Source organism: Pholis gunnellus, assembly GCF_910591455.1.
Source record: "Pholis gunnellus genome assembly, chromosome: 7".
In the NCBI taxonomy this organism is placed as follows: Eukaryota; Metazoa; Chordata; class Actinopteri; order Perciformes; family Pholidae; genus Pholis; species Pholis gunnellus.
Window position 1 is genome coordinate 15,116,559 of NC_136533.1, and position 27,200 is coordinate 15,143,758.

Consider the following 27,200-nt stretch of genomic DNA (forward strand, 5'->3'; position numbering starts at 1 on the left):
ATTAAAAAAAATAAAGGCACACAAATTACATTTACTGTACGTTTCTGGATCAACTTTGACCCACCGTAATTGCCATAGTTTTGCCCATAGACAATTGTCCTCTGCAAATGTGAGATTACCAACATTTCAGGCGCAGTCATTTCCAGTTTCAAACAAAGTGGTTTTGGTCTATTCTCAAATAATATAATTATGTGATTTTGTGTGTTACTGAAGGCTATTTTTGCCATCACTTCCTGTCACATCACCAACTAGGATACCAACTTTTAAATGAAGTAGGTCATCAGGGTAACCAGTTTGTCGTTACCATCTTTCAGCAGTACATGGAATCTGTGTGAGGCCACCACCTGAGTGTGGCTGAGATGCCGATCTGTCTTACAGACCAAGTAGAGGAAGTCTGTTTCTGTTAAGCTCCATTTTCATGCACAACCACTTCTTGTGTGTGTGTGTGTGCATCTCTCTCTCTCTCTCTCTCTCTCTCTCTCTCTCTCTCTCTCTCGCTCACTGTCTGTCTTTTTTAAACTTGTAACAAGGTTCATTAATGTGCTCTGGAGAATCAACAGTGAAAGATCAGATACCAGAACCAAGAATCCCCCAATAAACTGGTCCACAGCAACATTGTTGACATAAAAACGTTTGTGAGTTTGGTTGAACTAATCGAGATAATTGTTTACATCTGACTACTCCTGTTTATAGCCCCATCAAATGCTGATGTAGAGATTTTGTGCCATGTTGGCAGATCAGCAAATTGTTTCCGAATAAAATGACCGCTGACAGTTAAAGCTGACAAAACCCTAATTTGTAATCTACCAAAATCAACCCTATAGTCGAAAACCTTCATTTTAGCTCAGGAGGTCTTCCAATCCCTCGCATCTTTAATTCACCCCTCCTCCATTTTTGTGTGCCTCAATCTTCATTCTGCCTTTTTTTTTTTGCTCTATCACTCACACACACACACACCTCTACACCTCAACCCACATCCCACGCATCACTCCTCGTTTGTCTCATTTGTCTCTTCCCAACTCTCTCCCTCCGTCTCTGGCTCCCTCTCTCTTAACATAATGATTCAGTGACACTCGTCTGTTCATTTCAGTTTCATTCCGACAAGAGGTAAACACAAACACACACGGGAACACACGGGAACAGGAGAGAGTCAGAGGAAAGGTACAGAGTAATAGAAGGTCTACTTTAGTTTGTGCTCTACAGTAAACATAGTGTGTGACATCTGCTGAGCTGGGGTCAGAGGTCAGCTGGTGTTACGATTCCCTTCCTCTCGGTGCTGCCGGGGTGAAACATTCTTCACAAACAGCTGCTGTCCATACTGCCCCAGTGCTCTGAAGTATGGATCAGAACAGCTAAAGAGATTTAAAGGGATTACTCCACTCTGCACAAACAAACAAACACACACACACACACACATGCACTGGCACACACAGCATGTGCACACTTCATATAGATAGAAAAGCTTATGGACTGCCATGTTCCTGCATTATGATTTGATAATGTTATCGTGTCCGGCCGCGTAGTGGCTGAACTCCTGACCTTTGCCCTGGAATCAGCACCTGCCGACCTGGTTTACAGAAGAGGTCAGAGGTCACCATGGACCTCCCAGTCACACAGCCAGATGGAGCCCTTTTAGCAGCAGGGACAACACCTGTTAAACACACACACCAAGACTGTGTCCTGTAAGAGACAGCTTCTCCTCAGTGTGGTGAAATGAAAAGCATACAAGTCCTGTGAGTCACAATCATACTGACACACAGCTCTGTGGCGACACAACACACACACACACACACACACACACACACACACACACACACACACACACACACACTACGCTCTGTTTGACATGTCTTGTGAGTTCAGTCTGTCAGAAAATGTGCACCATGTGAATGATGACCGGTCACACCTCACTTACTCTGAACACAATGACAGGAGGTCACAGTCACACAGTAGTAACCGTCTCTAGACTGTGTGCGTGTGTGTGTCTGTGTGTGTGTGTCTGGTTCAGCGTGTCAAACTGTGCACATGTCAACCACAATGACAATATGTGACTCAACAGTTTCTATTGTTCAGCAGCATATATCTGCACCCAGAGATTTCACTTGTAAAGATGTGAACACAAAACATTCTGAATTGATAATGTTTGAATTACATAAACATCAAATCACAAGTGAGTTCAGAGGTTCAATCATGAATGTCAAATACATTTTTAATGAGTGATGAAACAGATATTTCTCTCTTATACAACACATTTTTGGCATAATCTAAAAGACAACGGCTGCAGGTTTGCAGATTACTCCTTATGTGCTCATCTGTGTAGGTGTGTGTGTGTGTGTGTGTGTGTGTGTGTGTGTGTGTGGTGAGCTGTCAGAGGAGATCTGGTGAGAGTGGGCTAATTGGAGTTAATTCACCATCTGTCTGTGTGAGCCAGCAGACAGGGTCATTAGCAGAGACAAGTCCAGCCACAGGGGAGGCCGAGAGGGGAATCACCATCCCTCACTTTCTCTCCCTCAGTCTTTAGTTTTTCTTTTCCTTCCTGTCTACCAAACCGCCTCTTGTCTCCATCATTCTGTCTTTGTGTCTGTTTGATCCTCCTTCATCACATTTTTCAGATCCTGTTGTCTAATTATGCAAAGCACAGACTTAAGAACACGTTTTTTTTTATTCTTTGTGTGCAGAAGATTGTTTGAAGTGGTGATGATCTAAAACTGGGTGTAGAGTGATCAGTGAGAGCCCTTTCTCTTTTTGTTGACTGTTTTGTCAGATCTGCGCTGCCCTCTGCTGGCCAGATGTGGGCCTGAGACCACAGCGCTGGGCAGAGAGGAGAGATAAAGAATAACTGATTGTCCTGTCCACTGCAGAGTCTGCGGGGTGTCACAAGTCTGATAAATGTTCTTCCATTAAAGAGAGATTGATGGTGCCAACATTAATTATTTTTGAGTTCAACACATCCAAACTTCCATTGAGTGTAGCAAATGTAATGTCATTTCATGATGACAACACAATTTCATATTTCTTGACCATCACAATTGCAGGTTACTTGTAGCATCCATTTGATGTATTATCTTTGTTATAATTGGTCAGGACCTTTGTTGTTGCACGTTGTGTCGCCCCTCGTCTTCCATGTGTGTCTTGTATCTCTCCACTATTGAATAATAATAATGAATAAATAGATAATAAATTGCTGAGCGAGTAACCTTTACAGATTCGAAATCATGATGGGCAAGGTTTCTTTAATCTAACCCACAAGCCTTTAAGGCTGCTAGATACCGTCTCCACATAAGGATGGTCATTTTAATACACTGACCTTTTATCCATGACAAAGTCTTATACTGTTTTATATTTTTACTACTGTCTTGGGAATTTTGTCAAATAAACGAAACAAAACTAAACTATGAGAGTCTGAGTGTGCAAAGAAAGTGGTAACTTAATCAATTTTAGATTAGCGAAACTGTACTTTGTATTCCACCAAAGCGCTTGTAAAATAACACTGGATTATTAAATGACCGTTAAATTGCATATTCATGAGGGCAGGACAGATGATTAGCTTTGAGGCCGACTCCATCACACACAGGTTTGACCGATCTGTCTCCTAGAGATGTACTTTCTGAAGTCTCTGTATCAGTCAGAGTTAAGCACAAGGAATAATGAAGAGGGGAGGCCAGAGAACGTCAAGTTTGGAAGACAAATGTTCAGTATTGGCAGTCTTTAATCTGACACTTATCACATGTGTAGGTGATAAACAGGCAGTGATCATCATAGTCCTGACCAGTCTTGGCCTCTCTCCAGCTCCATGTGGACTTGTATACCGTAATTTGCCCAGAAAGAAAACCTACACCAACAAAAGACCAACAAATCAGTCAGTGGGAAGCTCTAACTCAAAGCATTTTATTGCCTCTGCTTGATGGATCATTTTTGACAATGTCGTAAATTTTGCCCTTTATTATTTTTTTCATCTGAAGACACCGTATTCTTTCTCAATAGGTGTTTTTCATCTCTGCCAACTCTAAAGTGAAATACATCGCAGAAGTTTGAGAGGTCATGCATACTGTTGTAAATCAAAAATAGGTCGTATGTTTGTTTTTTCACCACAGTCTGTGGCGCCAGATCTTTTTTATTTTACAGCCATGTCTTGTACTCACCATCTCAGTGCGTGAGAATGTTGGCATCTCTCAAACACATTACAATACATAAATCCGATGCAACAAATAATGTTTCAACATGTTCCATGTTACATGGTTGGCAATTGAGAAACAATAAGGTCTAAAGTAAAAGAAACTACAACTGAAATGTGACTAATTCAATGGTCTAGACTCTATTCCTTCACTTTAAAACAAATCTACTGCATCAATATACAAACTGTTTAAAGCTGGCAAAAATGATTACGTTCTCATTCGCAGCTTTTTTTTATTATGTGTGCTGTACTGATATCCCCTTGTTCCTCTTTTGAATACAGGAGAACATTCTGCATGTATACATGATTGTTAGTTTGGCTTATAACTTCAATAAAAATATACGATGCTTCCTGGCTTTGTGATTCCCTTTGTTATGAGCACTCTCACTGTTTGACTCCTTGCAAAAGCTCTGAGCTAAAAAGCTTTTAGAGGCTTTTGTGTTGTTGAGCGAATCAGGAAAACATGCCAGGAATTGTAGGTATTTACTGTTCCAGGGCCCCATGTGAGCTGTTGTCAGGGGAACCAGGTCTTCTAGCAGTGCCCCTGAGGGTCAAAGGTGATTCTGAGGTCAGATTCACTTAAAGTAAAGTAACTTCTCATTGCTCCTATACTTCTACACGGACACATGAACGTTTACACATTCAAATACACAATGCAAACAGGTCATAACAAGACTGAGTTATGTTCAAGTGAACTGTAATCAAACATAGTATACATGCATACACATATATAAATGTGTACTTGACAATGAAAGACAAAAGTAGAATAAGTGAATAAAGAATACCAAATATCGTATGAGCGACGTAAAGATAGGCCTTTTTCACAGCAGACATTTTGACTTGTTATGAACAGGTGTGTTACTAATAACATTAATGGTTTTGTTCTTTTTAAGTGTCTCCGTAAGTCAGTGAGCCAGCATGCACAATACCCGGACCCTGAAACCGAAGCAGCTAAACGGAATCCAGCCATCATGATTATTTACACCTGTAAATACTGTGACAGGTCAACATGGTCTATTGTATTGGATATGCATTGTATTGTGCTCAGTTGTTTTATTATTGTGTTCACCTTTTGTTCATCTCTTTTGCTGTTAGTGTGTAAACCAGTAAAATGCTTTGTGTGAACATTGAGACACATCCTGTCCTCTCTTGTCCTTTACACACCGAACCACCAAAAATCATTGTAAAGCACCGGCTGTGTGTCCTCCCAGCAGCCGCAGGTGACCAGGTCAGTGAACGCCTCGCTGCAGTAACTCCGGGCTTCCTGCCAGGTCAAAGACATTTACACTAAGTAGCACACAAGAGAAAGGCAGGTGACACAGCAGAGTCCTTGAGCAGATGCACCTGTCTCTGGGTCGATGTGAATGTGCGACTAATTTGACAGGTTATAACTGTACTTAGTGCAAGGACTCATAGAGACTGTTTTCGGCTGCATCTGCAGGATGAGACAGCCTCTCTGGTTGCCGGTGGTAAGCTGGAAGCTTCCAACAATAAATATGGTTACATAGCTCCTGATTTCGGCATGCCAAAACATCAAGATCATAGTTTTCTCCAGAGACAGACTACACAAAAACATTTATGTTGCTTATCTTTTCCATGAAAGAACTTTAGTCATTATTGTCTCATGTCAAAGTATAATCACATTATATCCAGGGCATAGGCCTACAAATGGGTGTCAATCAATAGCATATAAATCACATATTTCAACCAAGTCAACTTAACATTTTGTGTAAATATTTTTAACACTTAGGAAAATGTAACTGTCACCTTAAAATAATGTGTCAATGTATGAGTGTAGAAAATCACACAACTGATGTAGAAATAAGTCATTTTGGATTGTATTCAAATGTAGGCTGTATATGCTTTAAAACAGTTTGCTGAACACATTGCTAAACACAATGTTCTCTAAAACGCCAAAACCTAACGTATGCAGATGCATCTGGTTTCAGTACATTCAAACAAACATAACATGGATCAAAACAAACAAACAGACTAAAGTACTTCATGGTGTGCTAACTCATTGTCTCTTTGCTGGAGGACGCGATACTATTGTGATACAGCCATTACATATTGCTATTACTGTATTATTATAAACCGTAATGGAGCCGGCAGCAGCGTGATAGTAACCATACGTGTTCCCTCCACTAGGAGCCGCTGGCCGGTGGCTCAGCTCGCTGTGAGCTGAGCTGCTTTATTCATTTGTAGGGATCCGGGATGCTGAAATGCCTCAGAGGGTAGAGGAGCCTGGCTGTTACCTTTGAGCAAACAGCTTTGTGGATGAAAGTTTCTGCGCACAAAAAAGTTCTTGGATACGGTTCGCGATGAGTTGGAGGAACTGATACGTTGTTTTGGACATCTTGGACGCGGGTGTTGTTCGTTTAAAAAAAAAAGTTTAGACAGCTAACGCTACGCAGACGTAGGCTAACGTTAGCGCTGCCGCGTTAGCATAGCCTGCTAGGTAAATATTACGGAGTTTCCTGCATCTGCGTCCACTTGTCAATACAAGAACCGTGGCGTTGGTGGACATTGTGTCCCGTTGTTTTATTGATTACAACAGCAGGCTTTAGCTCCAGCGACATGGGTGGATTTGTGTTACGTTACACGCAAAGCTAACTGGCTATGGTTAGCATGTTCGAATGCTAGCTGACGTTAGCTAACGTTGCCGAGCCAGCCAGCAACTTCGGCAGGAGAGTTTCGGCGAAGCTAACAACGACACTATTGTCGCCCACAAGCAACCTCTGCGGCTGAAAGCAGTCAACCCGCCGCCATGTTCGAAATGGAGACGCATATATCGTGCCTTTTCCCGGAGATCCTGGCCATTATTTTCAGTTATCTGGACGTTAAAGACAAAGGAAGAGTAGCCCAAGTGTGCGCGGCCTGGAGGGACGCGTCCTACCACAAGTCTGTGTGGAGGGGGGTGGAAGCCAAGCTCCATCTGCGGAGAGCCAACCCGTCTCTGTTCCCCAGCCTGCAGACCAGGGGGATCAAAAAAGTTCAGATTCTCAGCCTGAGGCGAAGTCTGAGCTACGTAATTCAAGGGATGCCGCACATCGAAAGCCTTAACCTGTGTGGATGTTTCAACCTGACAGACAACGGACTCGGTCATGCCTTTGTGCAGGACATCCCATCCCTGCGGGTGCTGAACCTCAGCCTTTGCAAACAGATCACGGACTCCAGCCTGGGCAGGATTGCCCAGTACCTCAAAAACCTGGAGGTGCTTGAACTCGGGGGATGCAGCAATATCACAAACACCGGCCTGTTGCTTGTCGCCTGGGGCTTGCACAGACTCAAGAGCCTGAACCTGCGCAGCTGCAGGCATGTGTCCGATGTGGGCATCGGCCACCTGTCCGGCATGACCCGCAGCGCGGCGGAGGGCTGCCTGTCCCTGGAGAAGTTAACCCTGCAGGACTGCCAGAAGCTGACCGACCTTTCCCTAAAACACGTCTCCAAGGGCCTAAACAAGCTCAAAGTGCTCAACCTCAGCTTCTGCGGAGGGATATCGGATGCGGGGATGATCCACCTGTCGCACATGACCCACCTGTGCAGCCTGAACCTGCGGTCGTGTGACAACATCAGTGACACGGGGATCATGCACCTGGCCATGGGCTCCCTCCGGCTGTCTGGACTCGATGTCTCCTTCTGCGACAAGATTGGAGACCAGAGCCTGGCGTACATCGCCCAGGGGCTGTATCAGCTCAAGTCCCTCTCTCTCTGCTCCTGCCATGTCAGCGACGACGGCATTAACAGGATGGTGCGCCAGATGCACGAGCTCAAGACTCTCAACATTGGACAGTGTGTGAGGATCACAGACAAAGGGTTGGAGTTGATAGCGGACCACCTGACCCAGCTGACAGGGATCGATCTGTACGGTTGTACGAAGATCACCAAGAGGGGTCTGGAGAGGATAACACAGCTCCCGTGCCTTAAAGTGTTGAACCTGGGACTGTGGCAGATGACTGAGAGCGAGAGAGTGAGGTGAAGTCTCTCCAGTGTGGTACACGTCCCTTCACTGTGTATCCCGAGGAAGGCTGTCTGTCTCCACTGTGACTAAAAACAAGGAGAAGGGACTCCGCATCGATCACTGGGATATTGTTCCACCTGCAATACTCCACTTCTGGCTTCAGTGTCGCGCTCCTCTGACGTGCATCGTTTAATCTCAGCCTGTGTACAGTTCTTACTCTCTAGCTACCTCACCCATTAAACACAGGAGTGCCTACTATCGCTGAATACTAAATTACATATTTTTGTGACTCGCATACCAATGGAGATTTAGATATTTAAAAAGAATCTCATTGCAGAATAATAGCTAGGCATTTTAACTCTTAACAGAAAGTCAAATTTTGATAGAATGGTGGGTTTTTTTTTTTTTGGCTGATGTATTTTTTACTTGTGTAACCAATATTTTTTTGTATTGAGTGAAAAAATTGTACTTCAAATTGAAGTGGGTGGATCACTCCCGTCCGTCTCTGTTTACCTGTGTATAGTTGGCTGTGTTTCATATTCCTGAGGAAATACGTATGTGTCAGATGTTCCAGTATCTGTCAACGGTTCATCCACACAACTACAGTAAGGCGTAGTAACTAACAGCTGCCAAGGCTATATGCAATACCTTAACACTGTTTTATCAGTGGTCTTTCTCCTGAGGAGCTTCTACGATAGTGTCAGAGTATTTGTTTAAAAAAAAAAAGCAGTAATTTAAGATTGTTTTATATTCATACAGTAGTGATATTTATGAATAAAGATGGCAAATATGTTTCAGTTTTTTGTGTTTACTTGTAGAATTTGTAACAGTTTTTGATTTGATTTTGACTATTTGATTTATGACTGACTGTAGATTTTTGTGCAGTTTAGGGTTCTTATTGCAAAGTCTCATCTGTAAAACAAGTCTTAACAGCTAAGTTTATATACTTGCCCATGATAATCAGAATAATTAATTTTTGATTTCTTACTTTTAATATCCCCATTACTTGAAATCTAGAATGTATGTGATTAAGATGAGTATTATCTTAATCATTTCATAGCAGTTAATACCAAATCAACTTGTGCATCTGAAGGGAATTCCCACTCATCCATCTTTACCAAACAGACATTTAAACTTCAGATAGTTTGAGAAATGTATTTACACTTAAGAGAACTAAGTCGGTTCCTATTGAATCCAACTGGCACTAGAAACAACTTGAAATAATGCACCGCTGTTTCCCAGAACTTGGATTCAAAGCCCCGTTTAGCAAATTGCCACCCTGCGTAGCTGCCCTTGAGCAAGATCTCAGGGTCCTCGTATATAATCTGAATGTAATCCACGTTCTCAATGAGTGTGTGGGGACTCCAGGCTATAACTACTAACTCCACTGAAGAGAAATATTGTACAATTTGGTTTAGAATAATACAGCCTAAAACTACCAGATGTTAACTGTTTTCTTTAACCTTTTAAATCACCTTGACAACAGCTGCAAATGTGAAATCAGTTGGAGGCGTCGCCTTTAAACCGGTTAAAGCATATTCACAGGTTTGGATGGGGTTTACAGTACAATGGTGTCTGACTTTTAAAAAAAAAAAACGAATTTGCAAGAAACCAAGGCTTATAATTTATTTATTTACATACATACAAAATCCAAATAACTCACAGACGTCTGTTTTGCTTTCTGTTTACAGTTTGATTCTTAACACGAACAGACAGAAGGCCGTACATTTCTTATACAAATGCAAAATAAAAAAAAAACAAATACCATGAACGTGACAGATGCCCCCTAATCAGCCCTGTGTTCCTCAATAAAGAAGATAAAAAGAGATGACGAGACATTAAGGCAAGGGCGGGGACACACGGGCCAAAGTAAAGGGAATGAAACAACCCAGTGGTGAATGGCGGGGGGGTTGAACTGAGACCTCGAGAAATTAGTTTTGACAGACAAAAAGTACCACAAGCGTCCCGCGGACATCGTCACAAACCGGTGGATGTGTTTTGTTTTCAGTAAAACACATCCACTAGTCCACCATCCATACATAGGACGTTTGTCAGAAAACTCCCAGATGCAGTTTAGTTATGTCACATAATGTTCCTCTTATAACAGCAGGAGAGCCATGATGGTTGGAGATCTTATTTTTTTGTATCCATCAGGCACAATCTGCCTTTGACATCAACCAACAAAAAAACAACAACAACAGGTTGACGTAACAGGTAAGAAGAAAAGACAACGCTGGAATCTCAGGATAACACATTTACATCACCGTATGGTGAAAATATATTGAAAGAAAAATGCTGATTAGAAATAAATGCAAGAAAAGTACTCTCCCATCACACAGTCACGGTTTGAAAACATTTGTAGTTCACACATTATTTTTGACACAAAAGATTTTTTTGACACTTTCCTCAGTTTCTGCTGAAGACACTAACTCAACGGTCATTTAGTTCAGAGCAGCTGGCTCCTCAAGATTCTGTGCAAACATTCAATGCATATCCATACAGTAAACATTTTTATATATGTATTATATATATATATATATATATCTCTATAGAACATGACTTTCCGCGAGTTATGGCAGTACCGTCACACACACACTCACACACACACACACACTGTCCTGAAGACAAAATTAGACAAAAAAAATACAACTGCACTGCTTTTAACTTTTCAGATATTTTTTTTAAAAGAATGCACAACACCTTCCACTTAATTAACTGTATTCAGTCACTGTACGTGTTAAATATCACGTTATTTACAAACCGATCTAAAAAGTCAAAATCTGCTGAAAAGTGACTTGTTTCCTGTAAATGTAGATGCACTTAGTAATTAAAAACCTCAGCCCTGAAGATTTAAAAAAATACAATAAAGGGAGGCATCACTTGCATTTGTAAGTGATCAGAAAAACACAAGAAACACAAGCGTCGCTTGTGTTCTTCAGTGATTCAGTCGACAAACTAAAGATCAGGTGGGCTTTAAGTAACATCTACAGAAACTTTGGATGAGACTGAATGATCAGTGGATCTTACATCATGCCTTAGCACCAATATAACAGAGGAAAAAAGTATCCCTGCATTAGGTCCAGTACTGATCTCTGTTCATGCTCCAAGGCCACTAGAACGTTCTCAAAAGAAACATTGCATACCTCATAAACAAGTGGACGTCGTGTGCAAAACCATCTAAAACTGAATCTCAGTGAATAAAAGTATTTTTTTTTGTTTCCCCTCTCTCTCTCTCTCTCTCTCTCTCTCTCATTTGTATTCGAGAACATTAAGTAAATGAAAGCTGACCTTTGAGGCGTGTCAAAGATCCCCCTCTCATGCCAGTGACCCAGCCACAGACGACACAGGAAAACGTACCTACATCTTAATCCTCGCTACAATGACAGACCCACAGATCCAAGCCGGGAGGAGAAACATTTGGAGAGCATGCTGCATTTATATTTGGTTAAAATGTGGCATTTGCTAAGTGTTCAGATGTTCGGCCACCGGTAGCTGTATTTCTAACTAGCGAGTCCAACCTACTAGTTGGGGAACACCGACTACAATACAAAATAAGCATCTACATGGCTCCGTTATTTACCCACTGAACTGAGCTCCTCTCGGCTCCCTTCTAGATGTAGCAGCTCCCTAGTTCTCCAAGACAAAAAGTGCTTTCCTGCCCCATGTGAGGAATACATTTACCCCTTTTTACTTGAAAGATATGCAAGAAGAACCTAAGGGGTAAAAGACTGAGATAGTTGCGGGTGAGGTAACTGTGCTTGATCTAGCAGTTCCTGCTGTGAATGAATACGTCTAGGGAGAGGAAGGTTGGCAGTATACTCCAAGACTTTGTGCAGAAGTTTGCTTCTTTCATCTCATATCCTTTGTCTCCCAACGCACCTGTCCCAGACTTACAGGTATTTTAGTATACTACAAGCAAAAATCGAATTCTGGGGAGTTCACAAATGCTTACGGGCGAGCTGTTAACTTTTCACGAGCCTCCAGTATGCTGTCGCATGCCTGATAGTGTGATTAGGTGTGTACTTTAGTTCTTCCCTTCCCACTGCGACTCCGCTATCTGCCACAGCTGTCGTTAAAATAAAGAGACAGCAAGTGTGTAACCTGATATTTGCTCCAAGTGCCATACTTGAAAACATTTCGGCTTTGTGAACGTCCCTAATTCGATTTTATAGCGAGACACTTGAGACAGGAAAGCACATAGGAGTCGTGAAAGTATGTCCCAGGGTGGAAGAGGGGAGCGAAGAAGAACGGCTCAGCGGGGTGAGACAAGGCCCAAGTTTGCTCTCATCCAGCCAGGAGCCTCGTTGAGTGGAGGTAGGGGCTCAGCTACAGATTCAGAGGTCAGAGTTGTCAGCATGACTCCTCCAGGGCATTGACAACCTGCTCCAGGATATCGGGGCAGTAGTCTGCGATCTGCTGGAGAACAGAGTTGGCGTACTCCTGCAGCTCTCCGCTCTCCTTCTCACACACCTCCAGCTCTCTCTCCAACTGGAGAGAAAAAGCATGCATTAGTTTATTTTACCAGACCTTCAATCAACAAAACTCTGCATTTCCAGAGTTCCAAGTTATTTAATCAGCAATGTCGAAAAATAGAAATTAGCTTTCTGATTATCTCTAACGTGCATCCACTTTCAAATCAAGCTTTGACTACATTCATTTAAATTGTGATTAATTCAGAAACAAACCAAATGCTTGATTTTGAAATGTATACGTTTTATTTACGCCAATACACCCGTCCTGTCTACTCTCCAAAAGTTCCAAATAGGCGGTCACAAATTACAATGTAGATATGAATAACGGATAGTTCCTCCTCTACCTGTTCCACACTCATCTTCTGGAGCTCCTCCTCCCAGTCTTCGGGGTCGCTGTGGTGGTAGTGAGAGGGCGGCGTGAGCTGGCTGAGGATGCTGGGGTCGCGGTCGTGGCAGAGGTCTGTCAGGTGGGCGATGTAGAGCTTGAGTTTACTGCGGTTCTGGGACAGGGCTAGAAGAGGGGGTATCATCTGCGGGGGGGTGGGGGGGGGGGGGGGGGGGGGGGGGGACCAAAGGGACAAGAGTGAGAGGCAGTGGGGGGGAGAGAGAAGAAGAAACAAGGGGATGAAAAAATATTACTACACATAAGTGTTATGCTCTCGTTGAATTGATTGAACATAATGAAAGACTGAAACACAAGACTCCACTGGCATGAAAACAAAACATCACCCTCTGCATGCATGCTTATAAAAAGCCGTCACCATCTCACATCAGAGCAGGGTGCATTATTCTATGGATTGTTATTGCAAAGTGTCTTGCAAAACTACGGATTACGTGGAGGTTAAAAAACGTTAACGCCTGTTCGTGTGGGTCTAAGTGTGAGGAGCTTATCATCAGTGACATGCAAAGCGAAGATGCTTCAGTTTGAGGCAATGAAACTGAGCCAGGATCAAAAACACATCTCATCCTCTTAGCTCGTGCATGCAAACACACGCACAAACAGGCATCGCTGAACCCTAACCCATCAGCCACTAAGAAGCAGTAAATGAACAGCAGCGTGTAAGGCACGGGATGAGTGGCAAGATGTACTCTCACGAAAAAAACAAAACAAGCGATGATGACCATCAACAAGAACCACAATGAATGGAAGACAAGTGAACATGCCACAGAGCCAAAATGAGGAAAGGTGAGACAGGTCTGGCTTTATTTTCATACGAGCTCACCCTTCTGAACAAAGTGTCTGAGAGAGAGAGAGAGGGGGGGGGGAGGGCAAAAGGTCGGCTAAGCCCAAATACCCTCCTCATCATCCTGTTATCCACAAGGTAAGCCAACCGCAGCATTACAAGGGAACATTTGGTTAGTGTGTGTAAAGAGAGAAAAGTTCAACCTTCTTTACAACAGACATTAAACTGTTGATAAATCAATTTTAGAGAAGCTGTTCAGGGTGAACTGGAAAGGTGACTAACTGGTGGATGGGTAAGCTACCTGATCAGGAGAGGGTTTGTGATTGGTCTGGTCAGGAGCGGTCTTCAGGTGGTCATCCTCATAGTTGTCTGCCATCAGTTTCATTCTGTTCTGAGTCTGTAAATTACACATGGTACGAATAAATGCACAAGCAGTCCTGGCCATTGCCTATAATTACATTTCATTCAGAAGCATTGTTACTGAGGTTTGTGAGCATGTGAGTCCAGCAATACCAACAACTGTTAGACAAAAGGCCCCTTTTTTCAATTTAGACTCATGGTATAAAAGCACAGGTGTTTCTATTCAAGGGTCCCAGTCAGACATTACAGTGTGACAGAGAGCCAGCACCCTGAAACTGAAGCAGCTAAACAGAATTGAGCTATTTATCATTCATTTCAATATGAACAGCTGAGCTTCTCCGACTGTGAAACATCAATGTACCTGAAGTCCCGAAAATCACAGCAGAAGCCGGCAGAACTAAATTGTTCTAAACATTAGGAAACATGTTTGAAGCTACAAATAGATGCCCCCGGTTGTTCAAATAAACTTGAATGTTTCTGGAACCGTTTGTCTCCTCTATTGACTTCCCAACCATTCTCAAGTCTGGTATGTGTACGGAATTGAGCGAAATGATTTATGGTATCTTCTGAAGTGTGCCTGATGATTACGCAAACTATTGTTACTGAAAAAACTAGTGTCCAATCTTTCCATTTCTGCGTTTCATTCCCTCCTGGTGAACACACTGTGTGAGAGAAGTGTAGGAAAGATAAAACGGGAAAAGAACATGAATGTGTTTTCAATCCCGCCGAGGCTCCCTGAACTATTGGAACACTTCAATCAGGTGTTCCCCGCCATGAATACCAGCAGCCCCCTCCTCACCTGCTGTTTGAGCTGTTGCACCAATCTGTCCTTCTCCCTTTTCAGCAGAGCCACCTCATCCTGGGTCTTCTTCTTCTTAGAGGAGGACAACTCCAGCAGGGCAATGTTAGCGTCCTTCTCGCTGATTGCAGCCAGCAGCGCCTCCTGCCTGTTGGGTGGCGATGAAACAACACGGCATTTAACCACACAAGTAAATAGCTCAATTATCATTTATTATTTATAGCAGAAAATCATCCTGCCAGCTGGGGAAGGCCAGAATAGGATGTCATTTTACGAGATGAAGGCAGCAATCAATACTCCAGAGTCTACTCCACCCTACGGTGTGTGTGTGTGTGTGTGTGTGTGTGTGTGTGTGTGTGTGTGTGTGTGTGTGTGTGTGTGTGTGTGTGTGTGTGTGTGTGTGTGTGTGTGTGTGTCTTACTTCATCTCCAGCACCTCCTCCAAGTGTTTCCTGCGCTCAGCTCGCAGCGTTGAGAGGTGTGCCTCTTTCTCACCCAGAGACTGCTGGGTGCAGGCCAGCTTTGCCCTCATGGACTCCAGCTCCTGCTTCACTTTCTCCATGGCCCCCAGCAGCTCCTCCATCTGGGAACACGAACACACACACACACACACGATTCAATCATGAATAGAGTTAAACTGATTACCTAAATACATCAGTGAAAGCCAAGCGCCTTTTCCAAGAAAATAAACTTGGTGTGCTCTAATTAGAGGCAGGGGCAGCAGCCTTCATGTGGACTTTTAGGAAGGACTAGGGATCAACTACAGCACAACATTTCATTTACCCGTTATTCATTCAAAAAGGGCACAAGAGTACCATTGTTTGTTATCAGTACATGCTTCAATTACAATGGACTGAATGAAGGAGAAAATAATGAATTCCCATATGATCAACTCTATTGGCTACTTGATGTTGGAGCCAACCCATTAATTAGCGTCGCTATGTTTCATAAGCAAACAGCAGGTAAACAAAATAACACGAAAACTACACGAGCTGGAAACAGCAACACCTTACAAAATAATGCAATCCATCAACATCAAACTCCCCAAAAATGATCAAACTTCCCAAACGCATGTATTGCAGGGTCGTTGTGTCATTGCGTGAATTGTAGAGGTGTTGCCGTTATTGTGTCCACCCCTGTAAGTGTTGTTGCTCCCTGATGGGCGGTCACGCATTCTGGGCTCATACCTTAGACCACTGAAAGTGGGCGAGGTGGGACTCATGCATTGGTTTGAGTGAGTGCTTCTGAGAGGCGGTGTGTAGCAGAGAGACAACAAGAGAAAACGACAAAGCAAAAGATAAAAGAACTGAGAAAGAGACGGAGGCCACAGGAGGCGAGGGAGGTGAAGAGAGGATGAGAAACACCAACAATGGTAGCAAAGAGATGAGGGAGAAAGAATCTCAGTATATGAAGGCGTTTCTTTTATTTGTATATAGAGCTTAGAGATAATGCATGTACGGTATGTGTGATCCCTTGGATTGATTAATATTGTTTGTTTAGGAGCACTTGCGTACCCGTTTCTCCTGGAGTGACCTGGCAGACTCTTCCTGTGCCAGCACCATCTCTCGCTCCGCAGTGATCTGAACGCTCTCTCTCAGCGCCTCCTCCAGCTCCTCGATGCGCTCAGAATTCTGACGCAGAGTGTCCTACGCAACAGAAGTAGAAAGAAGTCACATTGTGGCTTGTTGGGTGCTCAACTAGTAAGCCAGAGCCAGCAAATGTGAAATTTTTCTCTAATGAAAGGTTCTTAAGAGCGAACCACATACACACACACACACACACACCTTCACGTGCTGGGAGCTCTCAGACATGTTGTCCTCTCTCTTCCTGGCCTCATCCACGAGTCGAGCGTTCCTACTCTTCTCCACCTGCTCCTTGTGCTTCAGAGACGCCACCTTCTTCGACTGGTCCTTCATCTGCCTGGATTGACACAACATGTGGAGGAAGAAATGTTATGTACACGTTAGACTACGGTCCCACTTTACAAGTAAAGGTTATTTATCATTCAAAAGGAAAAGAGATGGAAATGTTGTGGGAAAAGTGCAAATACGTTGTGTTTAGTACAGATATGCACCAAATTAGAATGTTGATAAGTCAGTCTTGATTTTAGGCAATTGGAAGATAATAGTGTCAGGTAGCAAATAAAATGCCTCTTCAAATCAAAAGGCGGAAAAAAAGAGATGTGATCCGATGAAAATCTCCCTTTTTGAAATACTGAAATAACATTTACAACCATATCTTTGACAAGATTTTAGACAGTCGGGGTGAAATACATTAAGTGGGCGAAAGAGGAAAAATGTGCATGAACAAAATGTAAGAGGAAAGACAAAGTGTTAAATATGTCAAGACAAGGCAGCTGCTTGCAGCACCATATGAAGAGGTAAGAGGTGGAGAGAAACGTGAGAAGAGAACATAAAGAAAAAAGGATGCCGGGGTCGAAGAAGAGAGGAAAAAAGAGCAAATACTAACCTGGAGGACAAACTGGTGGGGTGACAGATTTCCGGTGTAAAGACAAGAAAGCAGTAAAGAGAAAAAAAGACCAGGAAGATGAGTCAATATGAAGAGAAAGAGAAAGGAGGGGTGCTCATACACATCATAGGATCATGTGGCGACTCTGGTGTCACAAGATCTCATGGTTCACCACATACACATCGACAACAATTGCAGAAAGATGGACTGCCTATGCCAACAGCTGTACCTACCAGCTTTATAGCAAGTCCGCTAATAACATTCCCCACATCCCCACAAGCACTACGGCTAAGAACCGAAAATGGCAAATGGCCAAATTACAATCAAAATACGCCATTTAATGTGCCGAGTCTCCAGAGTGACATGATGTCATTGAAGGGAAATTTGCATCAGTCATGAGTCCAAGCCAGCAGGGAGGAAAGCAGAGAGCAGAACGCACAATGTAGCTGCTTCACACCACAACAAACAGCACACAAAAGACTCAATCATTCAAAACGTCTGTAACAAAGTCACACAAAATAAATCTGTACACTGTGAACATTTATGACTTATTCCTGGACTAACAACCAAAAAACCCAGCTGCACATAATCCTTAACCACTGTTTGGTGACACGGGCAAAGCTTGAACACATGGTGCAGAGTCAACGTCTCTCGAGTTTACCTACTTGAACAGTCATCCTTACAAAAGAAAAGATTTGTGAGAGTAACTGAAATGTGCGCGTTTCCACCCACCTCTCCAGCTCATTGATCTTTTTGTCCTTGTCATTCTTCTCGTTCTCCATTTCCCGAAGGATCTCCAGCAGGCGGTCCACCTCAGCCTGGGCCTTCCCAGAATCCTCTTTGTGGCGGGCCACTTCCTGTTCGAGGTTCTTAATGCGCTCGGCCACCTCAGTGTTGGCCTGAGCTTCCAGGGCTGCGTTTTGAGCCTGACAAAAGGACGGGATGCCAGTCAAAAGCTGTTGTATTCACTACAGTTTCCGCAGGTAGGGGTTAGATTACAGACTATATCGCAATCGTATAAAGAAAAACTTTAGTAGCGCCATGACTGCCTGATTTCTTTATTTCAGGATCTCACCCTCTTAAGCTGATTCTCCACTTTGAGGCACTCCTCCCTCTTTTGCTCGAAGGCGATCTCCATACTCTTGAGTTTGGAGTCCTTCTTCAAGCCAGAGGAGGCCAGGGATGATGCATGCTCCTTCAGGTCCAACAAAGACGTCTGCACAAACAAACACACACACACACACACACACCCACACAAAAACAGGAGCATAGATGAACCTTCTCTGGCTGATCAAACTCTAAGAGCATGGGACTGAGGAGACTGAAAACACATTGGATCTAATACAGGGATCCATGACTCATAGCAAAGTAAGTAAGAAAAAAGGTGGCAGTAACGTTTCTCTGTATTAATAGAAACACAGTAAACAAGTGCCTGAGCTTGTGTTCCTCCCTCCGTTTCTCACCTCTCTGTCTGACAGGTCTCCCTGCAGTAGGCTCAGTTTCTCCTTCAACTCCTTCAGTTCCTTCTTGTTACTGTCAATCTCCTCCGTCTTCTCCCGGTCGTCTCTGTCTCGCTGCTCTTTTAGACGCTCGATAATGCGCTCCTAGCAGGAGGCGAAGAAAACGATGCTCACACGTGCTGCCTTCGCGGACATAACCAATCAACATGCACACGCGCCGCTACAAATGAACATACACGCGATTTGTGGCGAGAAGTAACTTGGTGTGTGCAGACATAAACTCACCTTTTCTGCAAGAGACTCCTCCAGTGTGGTGAGAGCAGTGTCAGTGTTGGAGGTGTCTGTCTGCAAAGACTTCACTCTCTCCTTCAGACTGCTCATCTGCTTCTCCTTGTCCCTCAGCTGCTCCTGCAGGTTCTCAATCTGCAGAGCAAACACAAGCAACCATCGGCCACAGGACACGCATCGTAGCATCATGAACGCATGCGGTCGTTTCAGACAAACACCAGCTCTTTGAAACGGCTCTTAGGTCAAATCACCTTCTTCTGAAGCACATTAACTTTGCGCTCCTTGACGTCCAGCATGTCCTTGAGGTCGTGGATCTCCCCGTTGAGTGTGCCCTTCTCTTCTGACATTTCTTGTATCTGCTTGCTCTTCTTATTCAGAGTTGACTCCTTCTCTTCTAAGCGCAGGCGCAAGGCGTCCACCTGGTCAGGGAAAGGTGGACAAGAGTTCACCGACCAGAACTGTGCCATGCTCACAAAACCAAAGAAAACAGTAAAACGTATGGGAACTTCTGCGCTTGTGTTTGTAGTATTATCAGTCAGAAGTAGGAGGAACAAGTCTTTTCGCTCTTGTTTTACACCTATTCCAAAGTCAGCTGGGCACGAGTGTATAGAAATGCATCTGCTGTACCTCTGTCTGTAAGATGGCAGCTCGCTGCTCCTTGGCAGTGAGGGACTCCTTGAGGACTTCAATGTGCTGCTTGCTGTCTGAGAACTGGTTGGTGAGCGTCTCCAGCTTGGTCTGCAAACCAAGCAGCTCGGTGTCCTTCCGGGAAAGGTCCTGCTTCACCTGCTCTATCTGAGAAAAAGATAGATGGCCATGGGGGAAAGAAAGAGGGAGGGATGGATGGAAATTAAACTTTGAAGATGGAGGAAAAGCATCTAATCATGAGAAGTCTTAGTCCTGCTTTACTACAACAGTTCAGTCAAACTGAACTACATCTCCCAGACCTTGTTCTTCATGAATTTCATGTGGCTGCGATAGACCTCCATCTGCTTCATCTCCTCCTGCCGCTCCTCACAGCTCAGAAGCCCATTGGATTTCATCATGAGCAGCTCCTCCTCCATGTCTCTCAGGCCCCGCTCCATTGAATTGATTTTTGCATCCTGGGGTTGATGGAGAGGAGTTCACACGCATAGATCGAACACGTGTGACCAAACGTAACACAAAACATACTCGTATATACTTCTCTTTTTAAATCCTCACCTTCATGTCGATGACGGTCTGTAGAGCCTTAGTTTTCGTGGACTCAGGGGTTCCCTCGTATCGACGGTGCAGCTCCTTTTGGGTCAGATGAAGGAGAACATGTTGCACGTATGTGTAAAACATCTATGCGCAGTTTCATATCGGAGCATACATGAGAGAAAACAACATAACTAGACCAATTCAATGTAATATGATTACCTCTCTTAGTGCATTAATCTCTCTGTCTCTCTGGTCCAGTAAACTCTCAAGGTGATGCCTGTGCATCTCTGCATCAGCCAGTCTCCTGGTCCGCTCCTGGTCTTCCTCCGATGCCTTGGCAGATTGCCCTGAGAAGGCAGAAAGACGTTTATTTCCTAACAGCCAACCTGAGCATCATAAGCCACAAGGTTAACCTGCAGAGGCCAACACAGCAGCTGAGACGTTATGCTTCAAACTAAAGCTCATCTGTTCAGCAGGGAAGGACCTCTAAGAGCACAGGATTCACAAATGATCTATCAAATAAATGGGTTTTGGGTTCTTAGTTTCCTGTACCTGGTTTGTCAATATGATATATCGCTGATATTTTGTGCCACCGAGAACCAAGACATGAAATTCTTTTGGGAGACACCACCCATGCATAGTTTTTTTGCATGACGCCCTGAAATAATCCTAGCCTCAGAAGCATGCTTGAGTTAAAGCATGCGTCGTGGTTAGTTTATGGAGCGCAGAAACCCGATTTTGGCCAGCGAGTGAGAGAGCTTGGGTGGAGCTGAGGGGGATCAAGCAAGCGGTAACCATCTCAGCTTTAAGTGATAGCCTGAGACGAAAACCTTTTGGGACACAACATGTTTGTGGAGAAACATATTGACTTAGTATTTTAAAGAGTTTGCTGCTTTTCCTGTTAACTTAAATACCGTTTTGCTCCATAATCGGAATCTATTGGCCAACAGAAGAACTGCTTCGTAGCACAGTTCTGCATTGGCTTCAACATTCAGCCGAGGTGTTGATACTTTATAAGGATCAACTGGCTTTAAACGTCTGTACCGAGGCACAAACCCACCTTTGCTCTGCAGCATCTCCAGAAGTTTCTTGATAGACTCGTCTCTGGCCCCCAGGGTTTGCTTCTGTGTGTCGATCCTTAGCTCCATCTCCTCCAGGGTCTTCCTCAGGAGGAAGAGCTCTTTGGCCTGCCTCTCGTGCTCTGCGTGTAGTCGCCGGTAGTTCTCCTCCGTGGGTTCAGATGCGAGGGCCAGGTCCCGGCCTTGGATGGCGGGGTCTTGCTGGAGCAGCTGGTTCAGGTCCCGCTGGATCCTCATCTCATCCTGAAGAGCCTGAACGGTCATCTGGAGATGCTAGAAACAAACGGTGCACATGCATCCGTTAACATGTATCTGTTTGTTAGACTTTATTACAAAATGACTCACAAAAGGGTATATTAGGTGAAGGAATCTTATTGATTAATTAAATAACACAGGGGCTGCTCCAATCCCACTTTAAGGGAATGGATCCTGGCAGAATATTGTGTTACTGCATGTTAAAAATCAGCCTCTAATCATGACTGAAAATTCTGCAGTGCCCAGACAGACGCAACCCCAACAGTTGGGCTTTGTGGACAGGGTTACATTTCATGCCCAGAGAAATGCAAGTGGTGAAACACAATCAGCCCAGTATAGTATTGCATTGTTTGTGGCATCTGACGCCACGGACACTTGGCAGAGCTGCTGTGAGACAGTGACACGAGGCTGTGTTACACTCTGGTCTGAACCAGCTGTGAGCGTTTTCAGACGACAGAACAAAGAGAGAAGTCAGTATCTGCCTTCGTTTCTCTCCTCCTCCTCCTCCTCCTCCTCCCTCCCCCCCCCCCCCCCCGGCCCCGGCCCCGGCCCCCCCTCCCTTTGTCATTCTCTCCTTCTCCCTCCACCGGCACTCACTATTCTCCTCCTCACACACCTCATCTACCCTGCTTCTCGCCCATCTCTTCCCTCCAATACTCTCACCTCTCCTAACCCTCCCTTTCCATCACCCTCTCTACCCCGTGACTAAGGCTGACTCACTGCTGTGACTGCACCGCTCCAATCACACACACACACACACACACACACACAGACACACACACACACACACACACGCACACACGCACACAGGCGGAAGCATGCACGGACAAGCACGGAAACACACACATACACCTTCTCCCTTCCTCGGGTCCCATATTCTCACTCTCTCTGCCTGAGGAGAGATAACAGCCCGGTGTTTGAGAGGGCACAAAGAGTAGGAGATGTGAAGCACCAACAAAAGTGATCCAAACACGTAAGTCATGACTCGTAAGGACACAGTGCACAGAGAGCCACACCTCTGCTACAGATCATCCAAAGCACGAGGCAAATTGAATACAAGTCAAACTGTTAAAAGGTGCTCAGTGTGAGATACATACTTTTTGTGATTCTCCCCCTCTTATCTGCTCCCCATCATTTGTACTACTGTATAACAACATAAATTTGAAATGTAACCATGTGCCAAAGAGTATTTAGCGAGACAAAGCGGATGATTATTAGGCGAGAGACAAGAGAAAGACAGTCATCTCTCACTATTATAGACTAGATAATAGCAGTCACTCATCAGAGAATGAGGGCCATAAATGCTTTGTAGTAGGGATGTTGGAAAAGCCGGGACCAGCACACATATCAGCATAGCGAGCACACAATTAGAAATGACACACAAACATATAATAGCAGAACTATCCACGGACAGTTGGACCTACAATCAATGAGCGCATGCAGCTAAACTGAAGCTGTAATTAGCCAAATGCCTTTCGAGTGCGTGTGTGTGTGCTTTCCGTTGCATGTGTGCCAGTGTGGGAGGTGGAGGCTGACATATGAAAGCAGACATCTTTAAATTACAGGACCCACTGATTAGTCCTGCGCTACTCAGGCATTACTGGGAATTAGTCCACAGTGTGACTCTGTGACTCAGCAGGAGTGAAAACAGCAAATTATACACATCTGCCCAGTCATTAAGAATCACAGAGAAACAAAGATGGTTTCTCTTCAATAATGAGACTTAATTTGCACAACTCCCAAAACAGACTGCAGGGTTCAAAAATAGACTGTGTCTATATCTAATTACGTATTGTTATTAAACATGTGTGCACATAGTGTACATGTGAGCAGGCGGACACAGACTGCTGGACAAGGAGCTTATATTTTGCAAAGCCAGAGTCTCCGTTCTTTAGATTCAACAAGAAAAACAAGTGGCATATTTATCTGGTTTTTGATCATTTCAACTAAAAGGTACTACTTAACATGTGCCCAAAACCTACGATAAATCAAAAGAGAACAATAATAACTAAATGTTCTTGAACGCCACACAATCAAAATACTAAATCAAAAGTGCTATTTACAACAGCTCGTTTATTACTGCTACCCGTGACAATATTCTGAAGTTGGTTTCTTATTTTCTGCAGTGGTTTAACGACTATACATAATTTTAAATTTGCTCTTTCTCCACATTTTCATCCTGTTCACCACATCCAGTAAGTTCTCTAAATGTATAGAAATGCTAACGCAGCCATTAGACTTACGGCCTCTTTCATGTATTAAGCACGAGCATATAACTGCATATAAGAGGATTAACTAGATGTTAGAAACCTGCCTCTAGCACACACACACACACACACACACACACACACACACACACACACACACACACACACACACACACACACACACACACACACACACACACACACACACACACACACACACACACACACACACACACACACACACACACACACACCTGAGCTGAACTGGTTGATGACTCCATTTAGATTGATAATAATAATAATGACTTGATGATATCAGAAATTGGAATTTTTAGGAAAAACATCTATTCTATCTATTTAAATAAATAGAAGGGACCACTCACCTGTGCTTCATCTTGAATCACACGGTATTGCTCCTTCCAGACAGTGATCTTGGAAACCTCATCTTTCCTGAGAGCTCGCTCCTTTTTTAACTCTGGGCTCCAGAAGGTCTTGATAGAATTCATGGAGGAGCTGAGCTTGCTCTCCTTAACTTCCACCTCTCGCCGCAGCATCTCATTCTCACGCAGAATCTGACACGGCGGGGTAAAGAAATGCCACATAAATACTGTACATGTGGTCCGTTGAACCTAGCGAGTCAACCTCTTTCAAATCCTTGATTGAGAACATCTGCAAATATGGAGAGAAAAGAAAACTGCTAAATACCTCTTTCAGTTGGGCCTGCAGGTCCAGGATGGTGTTATCTCTGGCCTGCCTGAGAGAGTGGGGCACAGTGGAGGCCATGTGGTGGTCCCCAAAAGCTAGAGCATCGCCTGCCATCATGACTGCTTGCAGCACAGAATTGCCAGGCACTGAGGTGGAGATGTTGGGGGTGCTAGCGGCCACAACTCCACTGCCACTGCTCCTTGACCCGTACGTCACCCTCTGTCGCCCCATGGTCGTCATCGTCCCACCACTTTTGGGAATGTGGTCGCCTGCCATGGCAACCTCATTGTCACTCAGGTACATTGGTCCCGAGGTGGCGTACGCCGCGTTGAGGGACTGGATGTTCTCCATGGAAAGTGTTTTGCCTCCTCCTCCGCCAGGACCTCCTCCGTTGCCTCCGGTGCTGTTGGTGCGACGGTGTCCCATTCGAGGAGAGCGGGGGAGGCGAGGGGAACGGCCTGATCCCTGAGTGCCGGCTCCGCCTCCATCTCTACCTCCACTATGGTTGGCATCCCCTCTGCCAACAGAGCGGGCACTACCGTACATCTTCTGCTAAATAGAAGAATGGAGCCGACCGCAAAACTGAAGTGTGACTTCGAGTATCTGTATATATTCTTGGTAAATGTGTTGCTGTGTGACTATGCGGTGGTGGTCCTGCTTCAACTGGAGACGGTGGGCACAATGTTCATGATAACGTAGGGGTCCGATGCGCTCCACTTTCAGGGACAGACGACGCCGACAGACTTTCCTCTTAATTATACACCGATCTGAAAAGAAAACACAGTTGTTCCCTATAAATTTCCTGGCGATATAGCATACATAAAAGCATCCGTTATAAGTTAATAGGACAACCAAATGTTTGTAAATTTGACAAAGTAGTATCAACGCCAGCTGAGTCAGCATCAAAGGCACCCTATATTCTAACACCCAGTCTATGACCCTCTCTGGGAGTCCTTAGAGGGGTCTCTATCCAAATCTACATGTATGGAGATGTGTACAGATGTGTGCAGATGTGTGTTTGGAGCCACCGATTTAAGTTGAATGCTATATCGCTATTATATCACAGTCCGTCAGCCTTGGCGGACAATTTGAGTCCAACAGCTGGTAATATATAACATTACGAGACTTCAGGAGACTTTGCGTACGGAAGAGTATCTGATTATTCTAGTTTATGGTCCGTTTCATATTTAGTTTTTCACTGAATCTCCTCCACAGTGTAACAGAGTAACGTCTGCGTGGCCTTGTAGCAGCTAACGTTACCTTAACATACCGGCTAACAGTACAGGCTGACATGTATACCTTCAACTACGAGTTATCCCTTCAATCCTTGTCGTTTGCTTGACACGTACAATTAGTTCATATGTATGTTGACCGCGGAATACATCTCGACGCTCCAACGGTTTATTTTTCCGTATGTGCTGACGCTATGGATTAAAACTACCGTTAGCAAGGGAGGGAACAGGGGATTGTCCATGGTGGAAATTGTGAGGGGAAAAAATATCTTCCTGCTCGTAAAACTAAATGCAAATAGAAACAATAGTCCGTCAAATACATGGCTAGCTACCTGACGTGATTAGATGTAGTGTAACATGTGTGACACGCTGGATTAAATTAAAGCATTTAGCACAATCGTACCGACACGGTACAGGTCTACACCCACATCACACCGTGTTTTACTCAAACTTAACGGAACGGCTTTTCGTTTTAAGCTGCGATTTTCTTCAATCATATCTTGTCATACCGAGCTGCGAGTCTCGTTAGTACGACGGAAATAGATGGAATATGAAATGCACATACGTTTATCGTTAGCTTGCCCGTCACATAGGCTAGTCCATCCGATCTATGTGGTCAACCAGGACCTCTATTTGTTCCTCGCTAACACAATAGCCCGTGATGAAAACCTCCCCAAACAAACTACCTCTCTCGTGGTCTGGTGGAGCTCAAATCGGTGTCAATGCTGAATCCTCAGTCAGTCAGAAAAGCGGCAGAACAAACCCGTCATTCTAATGTTAATCACTCGATTGATGTCTATCTGATTTTCCCATCTTCTTTGCCAGCAGCAGTACGAGCGGCTCTGGAGAGCCAGGGCGCCTCAGTGACGTCAAGCCTTCAGTGCGCGTTCACGACCGTCTCCCCTCGCCACGCTTGAATTTTAAAGGCGCGGTCACGAGGTTCATGGTGGGTGAACGTGGAGAGCAGCAGAGAGCAGACCTGTCGATATATAGCTCTGCATGGATGTGATGAGACAACTCTAGTGTTTTAATTCAGTAAACAGGCAGCGATATAAATGTAGTTTACCACTATTAAGAATATCTATATCTGATATTAAAAATAAGATAATATAATCTTTTATTAGTCCCGCAGTGGGGACATTTACAGGATTACAGCAGCATAGTGGATAGTGCAAACAAGAGACATAAAAACAAGATCAAAACAATTATTATAAATAAGTAAATAAGTAATAAAACAATAAAGAATATTAAATAAGTAAAAAAGTAAAATATCCACAATAACTGAAATATTATAAATACAGACAGAATAATTGTTACAATTGTTACAATACAATATTAATTAGACATTGTGCACAGCAGTGAGCGTTTCATTTG

At 44.0% G+C, this 27,200-nt stretch overlaps 2 protein-coding genes across 2 annotated transcripts; one reads left to right on the forward strand and one right to left on the reverse strand.

Annotated features, from left to right (window-relative positions):
* Positions 1–6,398: 6,398 nt before the first annotated feature.
* LOC306698053 (F-box/LRR-repeat protein 14-like) lies at positions 6,399–8,927 on the forward strand. Its single transcript, XM_079162206.1, has one exon. The coding sequence runs from the start codon at positions 6,942–6,944 to the stop codon at positions 8,151–8,153; it is 1,212 nt and encodes a 403-aa protein (XP_079018332.1). The 5' UTR covers positions 6,399–6,941; the 3' UTR covers positions 8,154–8,927.
* Positions 8,928–9,747: 820 nt separating this feature from the next.
* On the reverse strand, positions 9,748–26,637 carry LOC306698164 (ELKS/Rab6-interacting/CAST family member 1-like). The gene is made up of 20 exons (XM_079162363.1): positions 26,513–26,637; positions 24,595–25,361; positions 24,273–24,461; positions 21,409–21,700; positions 20,568–20,695; positions 20,370–20,444; positions 20,114–20,269; positions 19,794–19,961; positions 19,418–19,585; positions 19,164–19,301; positions 18,882–19,022; positions 18,494–18,634; positions 18,151–18,344; positions 16,734–16,869; positions 16,464–16,595; positions 15,372–15,532; positions 14,951–15,098; positions 14,093–14,188; positions 12,952–13,137; positions 9,748–12,623 (listed from the first exon to the last, which is right to left on the reverse strand). Exons 2-20 carry the CDS (start codon positions 25,138–25,140, stop codon positions 12,486–12,488), a joined length of 3,333 nt encoding a protein of 1,110 aa, XP_079018489.1. The 5' UTR covers positions 25,141–25,361; positions 26,513–26,637; the 3' UTR covers positions 9,748–12,485.
* Between the last annotated feature and the right edge of the window lie 563 nt (positions 26,638–27,200).

Bases quoted from the DNA above. Each gene is read 5' to 3' on its own strand.
- LOC306698053 (XM_079162206.1), top strand. From the start codon at position 6,942: ATGTTCGAAATGGAGACGCATATATCGTGCCTTTTCCCGGAGATCCTG.
- LOC306698164 (XM_079162363.1), bottom strand. From the start codon at position 25,140: ATGTACGGTAGTGCCCGCTCTGTTGGCAGAGGGGATGCCAACCATAGT. The intron at 20,445-20,567 runs GTAATCATATTA...CTGACCCAAAAG, and splicing joins AGATTAATGCACTAAGAGAG to GAGCTGCACCGTCGATACGA. The intron at 15,099-15,371 runs GTAAGACACACA...GCCACCCAACAG, and splicing joins GAGGAGGTGCTGGAGATGAA to GCAGGAGGCGCTGCTGGCTG.